Source organism: Merops nubicus, unplaced genomic scaffold (assembly GCF_000691845.1).
Source record: "Merops nubicus isolate BGI_N331 unplaced genomic scaffold, ASM69184v1 scaffold20567, whole genome shotgun sequence".
NCBI classification, from domain to species: domain Eukaryota; kingdom Metazoa; phylum Chordata; class Aves; order Coraciiformes; family Meropidae; genus Merops; species Merops nubicus.
Genome location: NW_008622520.1, coordinates 1 through 16,811, shown reverse-complemented (window position 1 = coordinate 16,811; position 16,811 = coordinate 1). Strand labels below are relative to the sequence as shown.

Here is a 16,811-nt window from a genome sequence, read left to right as displayed (position 1 = left end):
ATCTGGGCTATTCGTTCTTTCCCCAGAAGAGTGCTGGAAAAAGTCTTTGATGAAGTCATATTGGTAAATGTCTTGGATAGTGGGGATTCAGCACACTTGGCATTAATGAAAAGACCTGAGCTGGGTGTCACGCTAACAAAGCTTCACTGCTGGGAACTGACACAGTTTTCAAAATGTGTTTTCATGGATGCAGACACAATGGTAAGTGGTACCTCCTAATGACCTGGTATGGGGGTGGGTGGATTTTTTTTTCCTGTGGGTTGTTTGTTATTTTGGTGGGGAAGAGAGTGGTGTGTGTTTGGTTTGGTTTTTTTTTTTTTTTGTGGTGGTTTGGTTTTGTTGGGTTTTTTTGTTGTTCTTTTTAAGAGGAGAGGTAATAGAGGCCTTTTTGCTATTTGGACTTGTAGCTCTATAAATGTATGTGCTTTTAAAATACAAATTTTTCATAACATAGTCTGTGGGGACTATGTCCATAAAGTCTTGTCTTCTGTAAGACAAGAGCATCAATATGAGAACTTTCTTTTGTGTCTTCAGGTGGATACCAAAATCCATTAAAACATGATAACCTAATTCCTAACCTAAAAACCAGAATTCTTTTTTAACCTCCTTTACAACTAGGTTTTGTCAAATATTGATGAGCTTTTTGAGAGAGAAGAGCTGTCTGCAGCACCAGATCCAGGCTGGCCTGACTGTTTTAATTCTGGAGTTTTTGTTTACCGACCTTCTATTGAAACATACAATCAACTGTTACAGTTTGCCACAGAGAAAGGCAGCTTTGATGGTATGTATTGATTTGTATTTCAGTATAAGTTAGACCAAAACAGTAATAGTGGCTCAGTAACTACATGTGTGTCATGGAGACTCTGTATGACAGAATTCTGGACCCAGTGTAACTACATGAAAATATCCCTCTCACAACAGAGGGTATTATTACAATATGTAGTAAAAGTACTTTTTTCAGACTTTATGAAATAAAAAAGCCTAAGAGTTTGGTCTCCAAACTAGCAGCTCTAAGCATTAACAATGTAGAGTCATGTAACAAATCTTTAAGATGTAGCGAGGACAGCACATGCATTAGCAAGTGAAACTGCAGTATTATGCTTCATGGATTCCTAACACTCAAGGCTTCAATGTTCCATGCCAACTCAAACTGCTGTGGAAATAACAGGACTGATCATAGTTCTTGAGTGCTGCTTCAGAAAAACAACCATTTGAAGATGCAACTATCTTTTCACGTGCTATGTAATAGCTTCCTGTCATTCCTAGAGTGATGACTGTCTTTTTTCCAATATCCAGTGCATATAGCCTTGGCTGCTTCCCACTATAGGTCACTTGGGATAGGCCACTGTGCCAGATTTCAGCTTGAGAAACCAAGTTCTGTTGTCCTGTAAGTCTCCTAAATCTATTACCGTTGCAGTAAACACACGTTGCTCAAAGACTGCAATAGTTAAAGGCTTCTGAATGACTTATCACTATCTCCTGATGTAACTACTATGGTACAAAACAAAGTCTAACTGTGAAAAAGCTACAAAAAAACTACATAAATGAGACCACAAAATAGAACTCTTAATAGAAGGTAATTAGCCAGCCTGTTGACTTACCTTTCAGTACTTTAAAAAGTAAGAATTCTAGGTGTTGCTCCTAGTCTGCAGAATAATCCCTGTTACTGTGTAAACCTCCTAAAGAACATGAGCTACAGTTGGATGCTTAATGCTACCCTGTGAATAAACTCTAGTGAAAATGAGTACTGCAATGTAATGAACAGTCGCTCTGGGACTGCTCTCAAATGTTGGGTGCAAATTGTTCATCAACTATGGCCAAAGCTGTAGCACAGCACTGAATTGCTACATTTTAAAAAAACAAAAACAACCAACAACAACAACCAAAAAACCAACCAACCAAAACCCACCACAAAAACCTGCATCTTTGTACAAACTGACTGAGCAGCTCCAGGAATATCTGAGACTTGGTGATTGTCTCCTCTGAGTTTTGTGCTAGACTGCTAGCAGACCCCACCTTCTAAGTCTAAAACCCCCACCCTTTAAAATAATAGAACTGCTTCCATTACACACTGACTTTAAAGCCACACAATAGTGAAACTTCCTCAATGTCCTAAACATGAAGCAATTGTTGCAGCTCTTAATAGAAAAACTGGTGGGTTAATGGTTTAGGTTCTGAATTTCTGAAACAGTAACTTGTAGTTCAGCTTTAAAATGTATTCAGTTTTTATTAAATGGTAGCATGGAGCCAAGTAATAAGACCACAGAGACTTATACTACCTGCATAAGCTACTGCTGAGCTCCTGAACTTGGTGGGGAAAAAGGATGTATACTTACGTCTTACAACTTTTTGTAAAAGAAACACCTGTGAAGGGTCACTGCCTTTAATAGGACACAGGGATGCAAACTCAACAAGCTACCAAGCTATGCATAATTGAAGTCAAGCTCTAAGCAACCCATCTACAGTAGTAGTAACTAGGCAGTGCAAGACTTTCCAGAGTAGTTAATGTTTATAACAGCAGACAGATGCCTCCTATGGAATGCTTAGTGATTAGAGAAGTTATCTCCAGAAATAATAGTGACGGCTAATTACATCGACAACTACTTTATCTCTTTGGACTTCACTTGTCTAGATAGTGAAGAATATTTCATGCAATAAGTGTAGATACTATCTACAAGTGAGGAGGGAGAGGGGGAAGGTTTGGTTTTAAAGTTATGAGTACTACCAGAATTCTTTAAGAATAAGTTCATAGCAATAACATTATTTCTTCAACAATCCCCTGCCTCATTAGCCTGTGATCTAAAATGGTTGCTTTTACATATAAAGATACAATGCAGCAAGACTGTATCTGTAGGTGTGTAGCAAATGTAACACTGCCTGGTTCTTTTACCTTATGTCTAAGGTCCAGTTCATTCAACAAGGTTACTGAATTCTGAACTATGACAGCTAAATGCCACTTTCAGTGGCTGCTTTGCCACACATGCATGCAATCTGGAGGGAAAAAAAAATGAGTATGTAAAACAATAAGTGAAAATCCTGTAGAACAATTTAAATCATTGTTGCTGTGCCTACCTTTTCTGAGAGGGCAACACAGACTGTCTTTTCTCTTAGATGATCTTACTGTTAACATACATATTCTTGACACAGCATTAAGTTAGAAGTGAAAAATTATACATAGCTGATTTCATAACAGAGTCAAAGAAGGGGACTTGTGTGGCTTGACTCTGTTATTGTGTGATGGGCACAACTTCTAAAAAAAGTGCTTTCCTTCGTTCATGGGTTGAGAGACAAGTCAGAGGTTTGAAGTTACTGGACTCTGTCTCTAAGCAGTTCCTCGCTCTGCGCTCTGCACATATGCTGACAGCTGTAACAGGATACTTAGAATTTATATTTGTCAGTGTACTGTCTGTACATCTAAGTTTATGCCCAGTGTCTAGATTATTAAATTGCAAAAAACAAATTCTACTCAAACAGCAGTGAGGGTGGAAACCTTAGTGCTGCCCTAAATCTAATCATAGGCCAATAGAAAAATCCCTTTCCTAGCCCAACAGAGACTGAGTGCTTTAGAAAATTAAATATTAACATAAACCATTGTCTCTTTTCTAACTATGCTATCCATTTACTTACTCTTTAGCAATGCTACTTGTGAATGCAGTTACAGGTGCAAGGAAGAGAGCAAATGAAAGTTAAGGCACTCCATTCAATCTCCTTCATAAGAATAACTATTAGTACTTTAAATATATTCACTGCAATGATAAATTAATAGATACAAATTAAGTACTTTTTACTTCTCAGTAGCTGCTTAGAAGCTAGTCTGCTTTGGGCCAGAGACTCTTTCTTTATTGTTGGTTTGCGTTTTGTTGTTTTTTTGGTTTTTTTCTTTTTTTTTTAAGCTACTCTACTACTGACATGCCAAATGACTTCAGACTCATTTGACCTCGTTACAACCTCTGCTTGCAAACTAGGAGGTGACCTCTCCCAACACAGTAGGTCTGGCCATAACTTAGATGGTTACCCTAGCTTAGGGGTCAGTCATCATCTTTTTAGTACCAACCTAGGAATGCCTATTGCCTGTTAAGGGATTTGATGAAGCTTTACTGGAGTTGTCACCACGACTGAATGTGCTTTTCTCATCAGATCACAACACAGGTAGATGCATCTGTTAGACTGCAGCTCTAACAGATGACTGATACCCTAACTGTGGTGTCGAGATGTTGGCCATGCATCTATAAGCATAAGTAATAAAACTAATTGTTGACACTTGATCATCTGAGCTACAGCCTTCCTGAAGCTGAACAGTACTCACTTGTCAAGTCTTGGTTTTTTTCCCCCTTTTACAGCTTGAACTTAAGCTGTAAAAGAAACTGAATGGCAGTTTGTCAGCAGCTTACGATCTTTTAGCGAAAGGAGCCACACATATACTACCTTTTTAATTCTGTCCATTTCTTGATTTTCAGAGGCTGCAAGGTTTATAGGCTTGTTCACAACTAGAACGCTAGTGCTCTGTGCTAAACTACTGGACATGACAACTGCATTACCAGCTCTTAATTAGTGAAGTGACTGAAAAAGATCTTAGCACAGCTATGTGATGCCTGTAGCCTATTAATGGTTTCTCTTTCAGGTGCAGATCAGGGGTTGCTAAACACCTTCTTCAGCAGCTGGGCAACAACAGACATGAGTAAACATCTACCATTTATTTACAATCTGAGCAGCACTTCTGTATATTCCTACCTTCCAGCATTTAAAGCGTAAGTTCAAACCTCTAAGAAGACTTTCAGAGCTTATATAAATTTTTTTTGTAACAGAATGAACAGGCAGAATGTGAACTTACACATTTTTTTCTAAAGGACGACCATTACTGTTACTAAAAGAAGGTAGTTTCCTCTCTTTAAAAAAGAGTTGAATCAATAATACTTAAATGAATCATCTTATGATAAATGCGAAGAGAAAGCTGTATCTGTAGCTTAAACCACTCATCTCTGGTGGTAATACTAAAGGTGATTTAGAGTAAGCACATTTGACAGGTCTATTGCAAAATGAAGAACTACTCCTCCAGTATGGGATTCTATTACAGCTCTAAACAAAGGCTACTGCTCTTGAATCAGCTTGAACTGAACTTCAGCGTGTCACTGGTGATATTGTTCCCACCTAGCTAACTTGCCCTTTCCTCACTCAAATTACTTTGAGTATTTAACAACCAGTAGTTACAGTTCATCTAGTCAACCTATACTGTTCAAATAAACATGGTGAACAGAGACCTGTATAAAGCTAGAATTCTCTCCCAACAGTATTTCTAGATCTCACAACAGTTCCTTCAGTAGTAGCAAGATGGAGCAAGGACTACAGTCAACCACCATACCACTGCACGTTTCCTGTGTAAGGAAACTGTATCCTCTCTAGCTAACAGTATTACATTTGGCCTGTGAGAAAACCACCTGTCAGTGGCAGGGTTACTCAAAGCGTTACAATAAACAGAGGAGGAAGGAGTGAAGCATGGGAAGCTGAAATGTTACACAAACTCTTACTAAGAGCTGCCAAGGGGGAGGGGAAGTACCAATTGCATAAAAACAATCTGATCTCTGAATGACATCAGGTTACTAGAGTCTAACACAGCAGCTAGCATAAGCAGGGCTGTTGCTGGCTCAATATCCAACTATGTCTTGTGATCAGAATACCATTTGAAATTCTGTCACGCTAAAAGTGGAACACTTATTTAAAGACATAAATGCAAGACTAAGAATGACGAAGTTGGATAGCATTTGGTAAGCTAACTAGCATCTATTGTAAAGTCTGTGCTCTCTCCACGGCTGGCTGGTTCTTAGTCACATGATTACAAATGACCTTGTTGCCACAAAAGACTAATTGGATCCGGGGGTGCCTGACAAAAATTCCATTTAACTGACTGAATCGATTGCCTAACTGAATTCTGCAGACCTTCAAAAATAGAATGCTAGAAGTACAGCCCCCTTAAGTAGAAAGCCTTGCTTAATAGGTGGAACAATTTTCCTTGGTTAGATCAGCAGCTACACTCCTGATAAACAGCAGTTGGAATAAAGTGAAATTTAAACCTACTGACATCAATAGCTAAGTTTTTTGCAGCTTTGTACAGCGAGACTACATTTCACAGCAGCCTCAGTAATCCTTTTTCCAAAGGAAAATGCCAATTCATGACAAATGCTCTCTAACTTCAAAACATTGGTGAAGGACTTTTCTGGGAAATGCGGAAAGACAGATTAGTTGCTGAGGCCAGTGTGGACATAAAGCTTCCTAACAGTTGAGCTTAAATGTTAAAAGAAAGTACTGCAGATCTAGAAAGTATCTAGAAAGCAGATACTGAAATCATTGTACAAGCCTGGCATCTGTCAACCGTTATACAGGTCTTAAGTGGACAGAATACTAAGAATACACTTCTCCATTTGCAGTAAGTGTAACGTAACACTTCTCAGGCATTCTCTAGCATAAGTAGCCCTGATTTTTAAACGACAACTTTCCTCAGAATAAAAGCAGCCTAAAGTGAAGAAAACTCAGGCTGTTAACTAGTCACTGGCTGTGACAACCAGCAGAACTAAGGTAATCCTCTTATACCAAATCTTGGCATACAGAGTTTAAAGCTAAAGCTCAGCAACTTACCTCTTGAAGACAGGTTTTGGTGGTGTTTTTCTTTTTATTCTGGCAATTAGTGAAGATATCTGACCTTGTTTCACACATGTATATGTTTTCATTCTGCAGTAAGATCAGTTGTGTTCAAAACATTGCACATCAATACTGAAATACTGTCAAGAACCTTATAATAGTATAAAAACCACCACCCAATGCATACTGCCTTGTTGAGTATTTAAGTTTTTGAAACACATCATATGTTGTAAAACTCCTTAAACACCTGAGTTCTTGTCAAAATGATCAGAATGTGCTTAATGTTAGACAAATGAGTTTGGCATTATTATCCATTTTAATAGTATTATGTTGAGAAGAAATCCTAACATGTTAAACTAATTCAATTAGGTGAGGCACCTGCTTTAAATAGAGACTGGTATTGGTTGTTCATAAAACTGACTCAAGCTGAACTGTAGTTCTGGAACCACACAAGAATGCCATCTCTTTTGAAGTAAAAGGGGTGCATTTCATCTCTTGATACTGAAGAACATAACTGGTAACATATGGGACAAAGCTGTATTGAAAACGGAGTCAAATTAAAAATAAACACACCAAAAAAAATCCCACCACAAACCCACCCATAGCTAAACTAATGTTATTTAGAAAATAACAGTTGGTTGTCCAGCAAGAGCCTGCTACACCAACATCAGAATTTCTGTGAAATGTCTGGGTTATACAGGGCGATTATTTTGCATGGACACAGTCTTCCTGCAGCAGGGCCTTCCAATGACTCTTTTCTATAAGGCTCTAAACTGAAAGGGTAACTCTTAACACTGACCCTTCTCTCCCTAATGCTTGACTATCAGGATCATTTGCTTTGGAGTAGAATCTTTTTCACTTTTAAAACCAGTTTTGATTGCAACGGCTGCTTGAGACTGCTCTCTCCTGAGCTATGGACAACACTCTACCTAAAGACTTGAGTTGGCTGTAAGTACTTCAGTAGCCCAGACCACTAGGTTTTGGTTGTATTCTGACTAGAGTAATATAGAATTCAATTTGCATTTTTTTTCTGTTGTATAGCGATGCTTTCAGTTGCAGTAGGCATTGGCAATCTGATCATTTAGTGTTTGGCCTCCTAAATAGATTCATATTTTTGTTTTCTGGACACCTACAGAAACTGCAGGTTAAAAAAAAAAAATTGTCTGCCAGTCAAAACTCTTGTATTCTAGACACCTGCAGAAACTGTAGGTCCTAACATTTTCTGTCCAACAGGTTTGGTGCAAATACTAAAGTGGTGCATTTCCTGGGAAGCACAAAGCCATGGAACTATACATATGACTCCAGAACAAAAAGCATAAAAGGCAACATAGACGACCCTAAAATAGTTCACCCAGAATTCCTCAACATGTGGTGGGATACCTATACAGCTGATGTTTTACCATTACTAGAACAGCATGGAATTGTTAAAGAAGCTACTACAGGTGTAAACATGGTATGTGATTTAATATGCTTGTACAAACTACCTAAGTATGGATGACAGGTTCTTCACCATTCTGTTGATTTTCCTCCTCTCTTATCTCAAAGCATGGATGTGGTTTAGTTTGTGGGATGAAGGTTTTTTTGGTTTTGTTCTTTCAAGCTTGGAATAAATAATTCTACAGAAGAGAAGCATGCTACAGTGGTCTTGAATGTAGCTGTCTGCTTGCCTAAAACAAACTATATAAGTAGCTAATGATGCACCAGAAATTACACTGTAGTAAGTATATTTAATATATGCAGAAAAGGGCCCTAACTCTTAATGTGTTACAGCTAATAAGGTTCTCAAGCAGAAGAGAACCCCAATTCAGCATGCAATATGTACATACAGATCTTGCGTGGTGAAACACATCTAGGTAAGCTTAGGATAACTATAGAGAATGACTACTTAATGTAGATTGGCAGTGATGAATCCTAACATTTATCAAAGCCAAAGCAATGCTTCTAACTCTGGTTCTCATTCAGAGTTTCGTAGTTTACATCTGATTGCAGACTTGATAGTCTTAGCTTAGTACATGGGCCAGTTTAAGTTCTCAACCTTTCTAAGACCAAAGTTACTGATCTCATAAAATGTGCTTTCTCTTGTTAATCTTGCATCTTTCTAACAAACTATTTGCAGCTATCGGGCTTGGTCTATACTCTGGCTTTCTCTTGTGGCTTCTGTAGAGAGGTATGAAGAACTTAAACTTTACTCCCCTCTCCCACCCATCCTCCTGCTCCCTGCTAACTGCTTTGTTACTTTGCTAGGAAAGCTGCACAGTCCCTGCCCATTGGCCATGCTTGCTGCTGCACAAGAGAAAATTTACTTTGTTGACCCATTCTATGGCCTGTTGCTCTCTTTAGCTATGCAAAGTATTTCTATATTTTCACTCTGCCTTTCCTTTTAGGCAGAGGTTACAGAGGCAGTGTCCCACATATCAGTATCAGCACCATCACCAGTATTACCAACTGTATCTTCAGAAGAACGCAAGGAACGGTGGGAACAGGGCCAAGCTGACTATATGGGAGTGGATTCCTTTGACAACATCAAGAAGAAACTTGATACCTACCTTCAGTAGAAATGCCCATCTCAGTGGTGATGCAAGGACTTGTTCCAGAACTAACAGCTAGAAAGGTGTAGATGGTGGTCAGTTACACTTGCTAGTAGCTTGATGAAAAACTTCTTGGCTGAAGGCCTCTGCAGTGCTACAGATGAAGACAGAGCAAAAGCTAGGAAGCAGAATTCCTTGGGCCACCTATAACTGGCCAATTACCAGTTCTCCCTACTAGATAAAACCAGGTATTTTCAGCTTAAATTTTCTCCTGTTGTGATCAATTGGCTCAATATATTCCTTGAAAATGGGTTTGTTACCTCACCTCATTAAGGTGATTAGCACTGATTGCTTGCTGTTTTAGATGTAAAATCTAATTCATGGGATTGCTCATACACTAGTGGTAGCCATTCTGCTTTACCATAAATGTATTAATGACACTGGGATACATACAAATGTAATAGTCACAGCACTGCTTTGCTCTTCCAGTCACAATTGCACTGAAGTTTTGACCAGGTTCTTACGCACAGTGCCTACAGCATGGCAGAATGCATTTTTCAGTTCTGTATACTATGGGACTAGTAAACTGAGTTTTAATCTGTTACTTGCGATGTTGCACTTGATACAAAAATAAAAAGTTGTCATGCATTTCTGGCTTCCCTAAACTCTCGAGCAATTAAAGAAAAAGGGAGCTCTGAAGCAGTCTGTCTAAAATATTCAACAGGTATAATTCAAGCTTGGCTAATGCTGCTCTAGCTGTCATTAGCAAGTGTCCAGCTTTTAGTTCTGTAATTATTTACACATTACATAGTCATTTGTCAGGGAGCTGTTTAGGGCCATTCCCCTTATTAGCATGCCTTATGTATAGGACAGGGCAGTGGAGAAAGTGCCTGCTTGAAGCTACTCACATAAGCAACATGGAGCTTGGGAAGAGGGAATCTTTCATTTGGTGACTGAAGAAAGATCATCCCTAACGTAAACCCTAAACAGTGTGAGCTTGCTTTTGAACACGATGGTGATTCTACTTTGGCAAAGAATGACTAAATAGCTGCTTAAGTAACTGTACCTACCCTGATGAGGAGACCTAAACTTTCCATGTGTGCAGAGAGTAAAACAAAGTGCTTTTTTGCCACACTTGGGCTACATTCTGCATTCTTAAGACACATAGAAAAGCAGTAAAAATACCACAAAAACAAAAGCATGCTGAAGACAGACAGATTGGCTGTTATCTGTACTAACTTTCAGATCCATCCTTTAGCGAAAGTAGTGTTCTTTGACAGCTATACTCTGTACTAGTCCGGAAACATTATTTCTTAATAAAGGATAATTTTGGCAGGAAGCTACTGAGGGTGCTAACCTCTTAGCCTAGAGATGAACTATCAAGAAGCTCTCACCATTTGCTGGTAAAGCAGAAGACATAATCTGGGTATGAGAGTTAGCTTGTTTTAGCTACCTAATTGGTCTAAGATTTCTTGGTCATCACTGAGCAAAACTGCTGAAGATGAGGCCCAAACCAAAGTAACTTGTAGCTATTTAAAAGTGCATAGCATCTGAACTCCTAGTTGTAACTAGGCCTTTCCTGTGTGAATTTTTCTTTTGCTGTGTTGGATTGTTTTTAAACAGGTACCTTTGAAGTTGTGTGAAAGCAGGAGGGGTTACTAGTTACAGTCGCTAGTTATGAAAGTAAACTTTATCCAACAAGTATAAACATTGTCAGTCTGCATGCTCACAAAATATGGAAAACTATAAACCACTATTTTGAAGACAGCTAAACAGACTAGGTTTCTTTTCCCTTGCCTGTATTTATGCTAGAGAATAGACATATTACTTCTTTTTAAGCTTAGTTGGAGAGAATTTTAAAGTGTAAGAGCATTAGACTATTTCAACATGAAAATTTGGCTTAGCATATAAGTTTTGTTACATTAATACAAGATAAGGAGAGATGCTCAGTAAGATGAAAACCTGCATGTTTTGGATTAACAAATCATTAGTAAAGAAAGAAAACTTATATAAAACCATTCTGTCCTAGCCTCTGTGACTCATGCTGAGGGGACAAGTGTTTACCCACAGCCTCAGGAAAGCAAAAGATGTGACATCTATACTGAACTCCATGCAGCTTATTTTCAATAAAACGACCTTTATGTCATTATCTACCACTATTTCCCTTCCTAATTATGTCAGGCAGCATTTGCAAAAAAAAAAAAAAAAAAGGTCTATTTTTATCCCTTGTAATAGTATTGCTTGATAAACCCAAAAAAATTTCTGCTCTCAACTGTAGATACTCAAAGCAGTAACTGAATTAAAGCATTATGCTCAAAGCATCATCATTCAAAAGAATTTTAGCCCTGCATGGATTGCAACTCAAGCACTGGAAACTCCGTTTGCATTTTAAAAGCATATAATCTAAGGCGTTCTTAGACAGAGACAACTTAAAGCAACTCTTAAAAGTTTAGAAGCTTTTTTAATGTCTTTTTATGCAGGGCGTAAAAAAAGCCCAGAGTGATAAGACTACTAACTCAGTCTTTGGAATTAAAAATGTTATCTTCATAATTCCAAAAGCGCATTTCTAGAACATGCCACAGAACATGCTGTTAAAACTCTAAGAAAGAGAATACAAATAACAAAAGACTACTTAAAGATCATGAAAAGCAAAAGAACTCCAAACAACCAGAACACCACCATTTTTCAGCCACCTGCGTAAGTGAACAGCTCCATTAAATTGGACAGGACATTTCTGCTTTCAGCTTCCACCTTTAACTGGTCTCTCAGATACATTAATGGCTTTCTCAGGAGACCTTAACTAGCCTTACAAGCTTAATGCTAACTCCAGTAAGTTTTTCTTTAGCTTTGAAACATGGAAACCATCAGCTAGTGAAGGAAAAATGATACTAATAATTCTTCTCGTAATTGTAACTGTGCTACTCTGCAAAATGTCAACATACCTTAACACAAAGTAAAGATGTAGCTTGACTAGCTACTGAAGTGGGTCTCTTCGTCATGAAATTTTAACTTGGAAAATGGAAAGAATGACACAGTCAAATCTCTCATTCCTAATCAGGAAGTTTCTCGAGCATCTCTCTAAACATTGGAATCTGACACAAAAACCCAAAGAAAGTTTAACTTGCATATACTCTATGCAATAAAAAAAAAAAAAAATTGAATCAGGTGTAGCAGCTCTGTTTTCTTGTTCTTTTGTCAGCTTTCCAGTGACAACCATTTACTGGGGTTCATACTGTCTTCCATCATTTATGTCTTAATTCTTTCTCTAACAGACTTAAAACACACTTTTCTCCATAATTAAGATGCTGGCTCCCCCAAAACTGCATCAGCTTGTTAGTTTATATATTTTGAGTTCCCTTCTCACTCCTTCCATTAGCTCACTGTTTCTCCAAATATCAGACATTTTTCCCTTTGTTTCTCAGTCCTTTTCCATCTCCTCTGTTTGCAATTCATTTTATAATCAGCTGGCTGGTATTATAAGAAAAGGTGAAAAGCATTAGAGGCAAATCAGATTCCATTTCTCTGCTGCCAAATGCACTTCCTGAATCTAAACACATAATCTAACCAAGACCTAAAAATCACAATCTGCCTCCAATTTGAAGTTTGAACTTCACAGGGAAGGCAGCACAGTGTTAAGAAAACACAGAAGACCATAATCAAATGGAAAGAGACAGCATAAACAGACAAGAATATCCAACCAATATTAAACTGAGATACTTCTGTGTTATTTATTACTTACAGGTACACGATCATGACCAAATTCTTCCTCTGTAAATTAAGGCACATGCAGATAAGCATTCCATTAAGATGTATCTATGGGACTGGAAAAGCACTTAGCAGTGCAAGAAAACTGTTAGAAAGCTGTCAGCTTTTAAAATAATTTGTTTTGCTTATTCTGCAAGGGCTGGTTCATTGATGAGTGGGTCATATTCCACTGTGCATATAGTGTATACAGAAATGACTGGAAAGCGTGTTATCAATACAAGCCTGTGATTCTAGTCTTATCAGAATCATAAAACATTTACCTTTACAAAAATCAGTGGAATTCTGTTTAAGGGAAGTAAAACATTAAAAGAAAATGTTTTACAAATCTAAGTACTTCCTCTGTTAATTTTTACTAGCTCCTGGGAAGTAATCAACTCACTGCTACACCTGTGTATTATTTGAAAATAGTAAAAAAAAAAATTCTAAAACTTTGAATTAAATACAATCTTTAAAGATCTGTAAAAGCAAGAATTCCTTATAAAGTGATCACAGATCACCTATTCTAAAACAAAACAATCCACATGATCTGTTTGGTTATCAGGAAACACTGAGCTTGAAACATGAAGCTAATTAATTTCTTCAGAGTTTTGTCTGCAGAAAAAAAAAAAATGCACATTTACCTTTTGTTACCCTTTCAACTCTAAAGAGAGACTAAATTCTTACAAGTGAAAATACATGAATACGCATTTCTGTTTTAAAGGAATTTTGATATATTCTTAAGCATTGTACATAAGCAACATTTTGAAGAAATGAATACTGGAAAAATTTCAGAACAAGTTTGTGTTCTTCTAAATTAATATTTAGGAACAAATTAGTTTTTATAGTTTATTTGAAGCACTTATGTTTTGACCACAAAGACAGCAAAAAACCTAGAAGTATTAACTAAAATATTACATATATTACTCAAATACCACAGTTTCAATCTATAAATCAATTACAGCCTTAATTTCATTAATTTTTGTTTGGTTTATGTCACTTGCTGAAGGCTTTTTGGTGGCAAAGGCTCCTGCTGCAAGTTCCCTTTTCTTGTTCTGAATTTTCAGCATGTTTTCTTCTACTGAATCCTTCACAATGAACTGAAATACAAGGAAAACCGCACTGAAATGAAGATTTTCTTTTTTTTTAATTAAAAGTTTCAAATGAGAAATTCAGGTACTTTGGAAAATAAATTTAAAAGCTGAGTAGCCTATAGAAGTTATTTCATTATTATTTTGTAAAGAAAACACAAGGGGGAAGGCTTATAAAGCAGCTGGAGGAAAAGGCTTGGCATTTTAGTTTTGTTGCCTTTTTTTATATTTTTAAACACTTACTCGAAGAATATTTCTCTCTTCTTTGCTACTTAGATTAGAAAAGAAGCTGCCTTTCATTTCCCACATAATTTTGTGACTGGATATTAATAAAGACTGACCAGCTGTTCTGCAGCTAAGCAAGCTGCTACAAAAAAGGCAAAAGCATTCTACATACCTTCAAGACAATAAACTGTAATAGCCAGGGTAGGCAACAGCAATACTACCCCATCTTAGTCACCCTAAATAGTTCAACAGGGACATGAATTTCTAAAATTATTATTTCACATTATTTTAGTTTAATAAAATCCTACAATCCATAGCCAACACTTCAAAAATCACACCACAGCTTAAGTTTACTGGTGACGCGTAAGATGTCATGGTTCTTTTAAAAATACAGTACAACTTTTTTGAAAACTATTTATTTATTCATAACTAGAAAACTATTCAAACAGATTGTCTCACAACTCACCTTAGTAATAACAACATCATGCTTCTGACCCAGCCTGTGACACCTGTCAAAGCACTGGTCTTCTGCAGCAGGATTCCAAGCCTATCAGAAATGAACAAGTTAAATAACCTCTCTTCAAAATACATTGTAAGGTGCACATGGAATCACAAAGAAGTTATTGTAGCATCACATCTTGAACAAATATTGTTTGCAGATTAATTACTTCCAACGTAATGTCCCACTCCTTAAGTATCCTGCTATATAGAAAGCTTTGAGAACTTCTGGTTTTATAATCATAACAAGCAGAAACTTCAGGTTCAAAAAATTGTTGGGAGTCGAGGAGACATCAACCTCATGATTACTTTAATTCTGAAATAAACACTGCATATATTAACTGCTTCAGTACCCTTCCTGATAATACTTCCTGATAGCAAAATCTAAACCAGATGAACACAGGCAGTTCTTTATCAGTAGAGTGTCTCCTGACTATTAAGAAAGCCCATGTATACTTCCATTACTATAAGCAATAATCACCCTTAGAAAAACAAGAAACTTGCTGAACATAAAATGATAATGCAGCTGTTCCTGCTTATGTTTAGGATGCAAAACTAAATATAAGGATTGTGAAATGCCAAGTCTGTGCTGTGCATTTTTCTAGCACATTTTTCCTGTCTAAAGGTACAGTACTACTAGTTCTAAGAGAATATGTATTTAAGTCTACCTAAAATGTAATAATGTTCTGTGATAAGCACGTCTTGTGCAATAGGCTCACCTTGCTATGTCACCCACATACTGAAAGTTATCTAGGAACCCTTCTTAATGACTCTTCTATAGAAGCAAGACAAAAACAGCACTAGGCTAGCACAAAAAAAAATAAATTTAGATTGCAAGAACCTCTGATGCCTAAACACATTTATGACATCAATTTGCAAGACAAAAGCCAAACAAATTTTATTTCTCTGATGTAAGAAAGAGAGCAGAACTGCCACAGATTACATGTCTGTCACTGCAATATGAGCATACCTGGGAAGCTATGTATGGCAAACCATTCTAATACTGTCTGACTACTAACAAGATGATGTCTTGAAGACAGACTCAGGCTTTTAATGTCCCTTCCAATCCAAACCACTCTGATTCTATGCACAAGCATGTTCCATTCTGTCCTTGCTGTAGTTGAGGAGGACCAAAAAGTGTATTACTCTCATTCTTCTTCTCTCATCAGTCCAGGAAAGGAAAACTGAATTGCAGTACCTCTATGCCTTTCTGTATTATCTCATACAAAGGATACTGTAATTTACATAGGAAAATATGAAAAAAATTGACCCTCAGAGAACCATCCACATACTTGTGATGCTCTCTCATTAAAGGTTTGTATTTATTCCCAGAGGTGAGATTTCAGCAGATACTACAGTATTTAAGCAGACAATTAAGAGAAAAAAAGAAAAGGGGTGAGGGGAAGAAAGTAGTCTAAGTTTGGATAAGAGTTCCTCCCTTGCACTGTGGTGTAACACCCCTTAAAGAAAGAATATAGACCTCTAAGCTACAGTTCTACAACAAATCTAGAGAATCTGAGTAGAAAAAATTGGTTACTCTGCTGGCTCCAGAAGTATTTCTGCTTCTTCAATCCTATTATTGCTGCTAATTCACTTCAAGGCATGCTAATACATGACCAAATCTCATTCAGCACTGACCGTTCAAAAGTGAGATCATAAAAGATAAAGATCATATGTTCTCACAGCCCCTTCATCAAGTACAAGGAGTCAACCCCTGCCACTTGGGATGGCTACCATCACAGCATGGTTACCAGCAAGACAAGAAGTGGTTCATGGTGTATAAAGGCTGTGATTATATTTGGTTCTCGTTTGTGAGGTATTAAATAAATACTGTAGATAACTCAGTGCTAATAATGCTTAGCTTATTTTCTTAAAACTGCTTTGCCACAGGACAGTGTATATAGCTCATTAATTATCTCCACAGAAAACTAGAAGTCTCTTGGACTTTCCCCAAGTTCTCCTATTCTGAGAATTGTTAAAAAAAAAAAAAAATAGCCAGTGAGACTACATGGTGGTGTAGGTCCCTTCCAGCTGAACTACTTAAAGCAACCCATACAGAAACAATACTTGTGAATCACAGAATGTTAGGGGTTGG

The 16,811-nt window shown here is 37.3% G+C and overlaps 1 protein-coding gene across 1 annotated transcript in view; it reads left to right on the top strand.

The window, feature by feature from the left end:
• Positions 1-9,809, top strand: part of GYG1 (glycogenin 1) — a 12,117-nt gene extending 2,308 nt beyond the window's left edge. Inside the window, exons 2-7 of the mRNA XM_008944829.1 lie at positions 32-201; positions 619-781; positions 4,622-4,748; positions 7,867-8,086; positions 8,750-8,800; positions 9,018-9,809. Of these exons, the coding sequence (XP_008943077.1) occupies positions 106-201; positions 619-781; positions 4,622-4,748; positions 7,867-8,086; positions 8,750-8,800; positions 9,018-9,188 (828 nt within the window). The 5' untranslated portion in view covers positions 32-105 and the 3' untranslated portion in view covers positions 9,189-9,809. The remainder of the gene's footprint in view (positions 1-31; positions 202-618; positions 782-4,621; positions 4,749-7,866; positions 8,087-8,749; positions 8,801-9,017) is intronic.
• Positions 9,810-16,811: the final 7,002 nt, after the last annotated feature.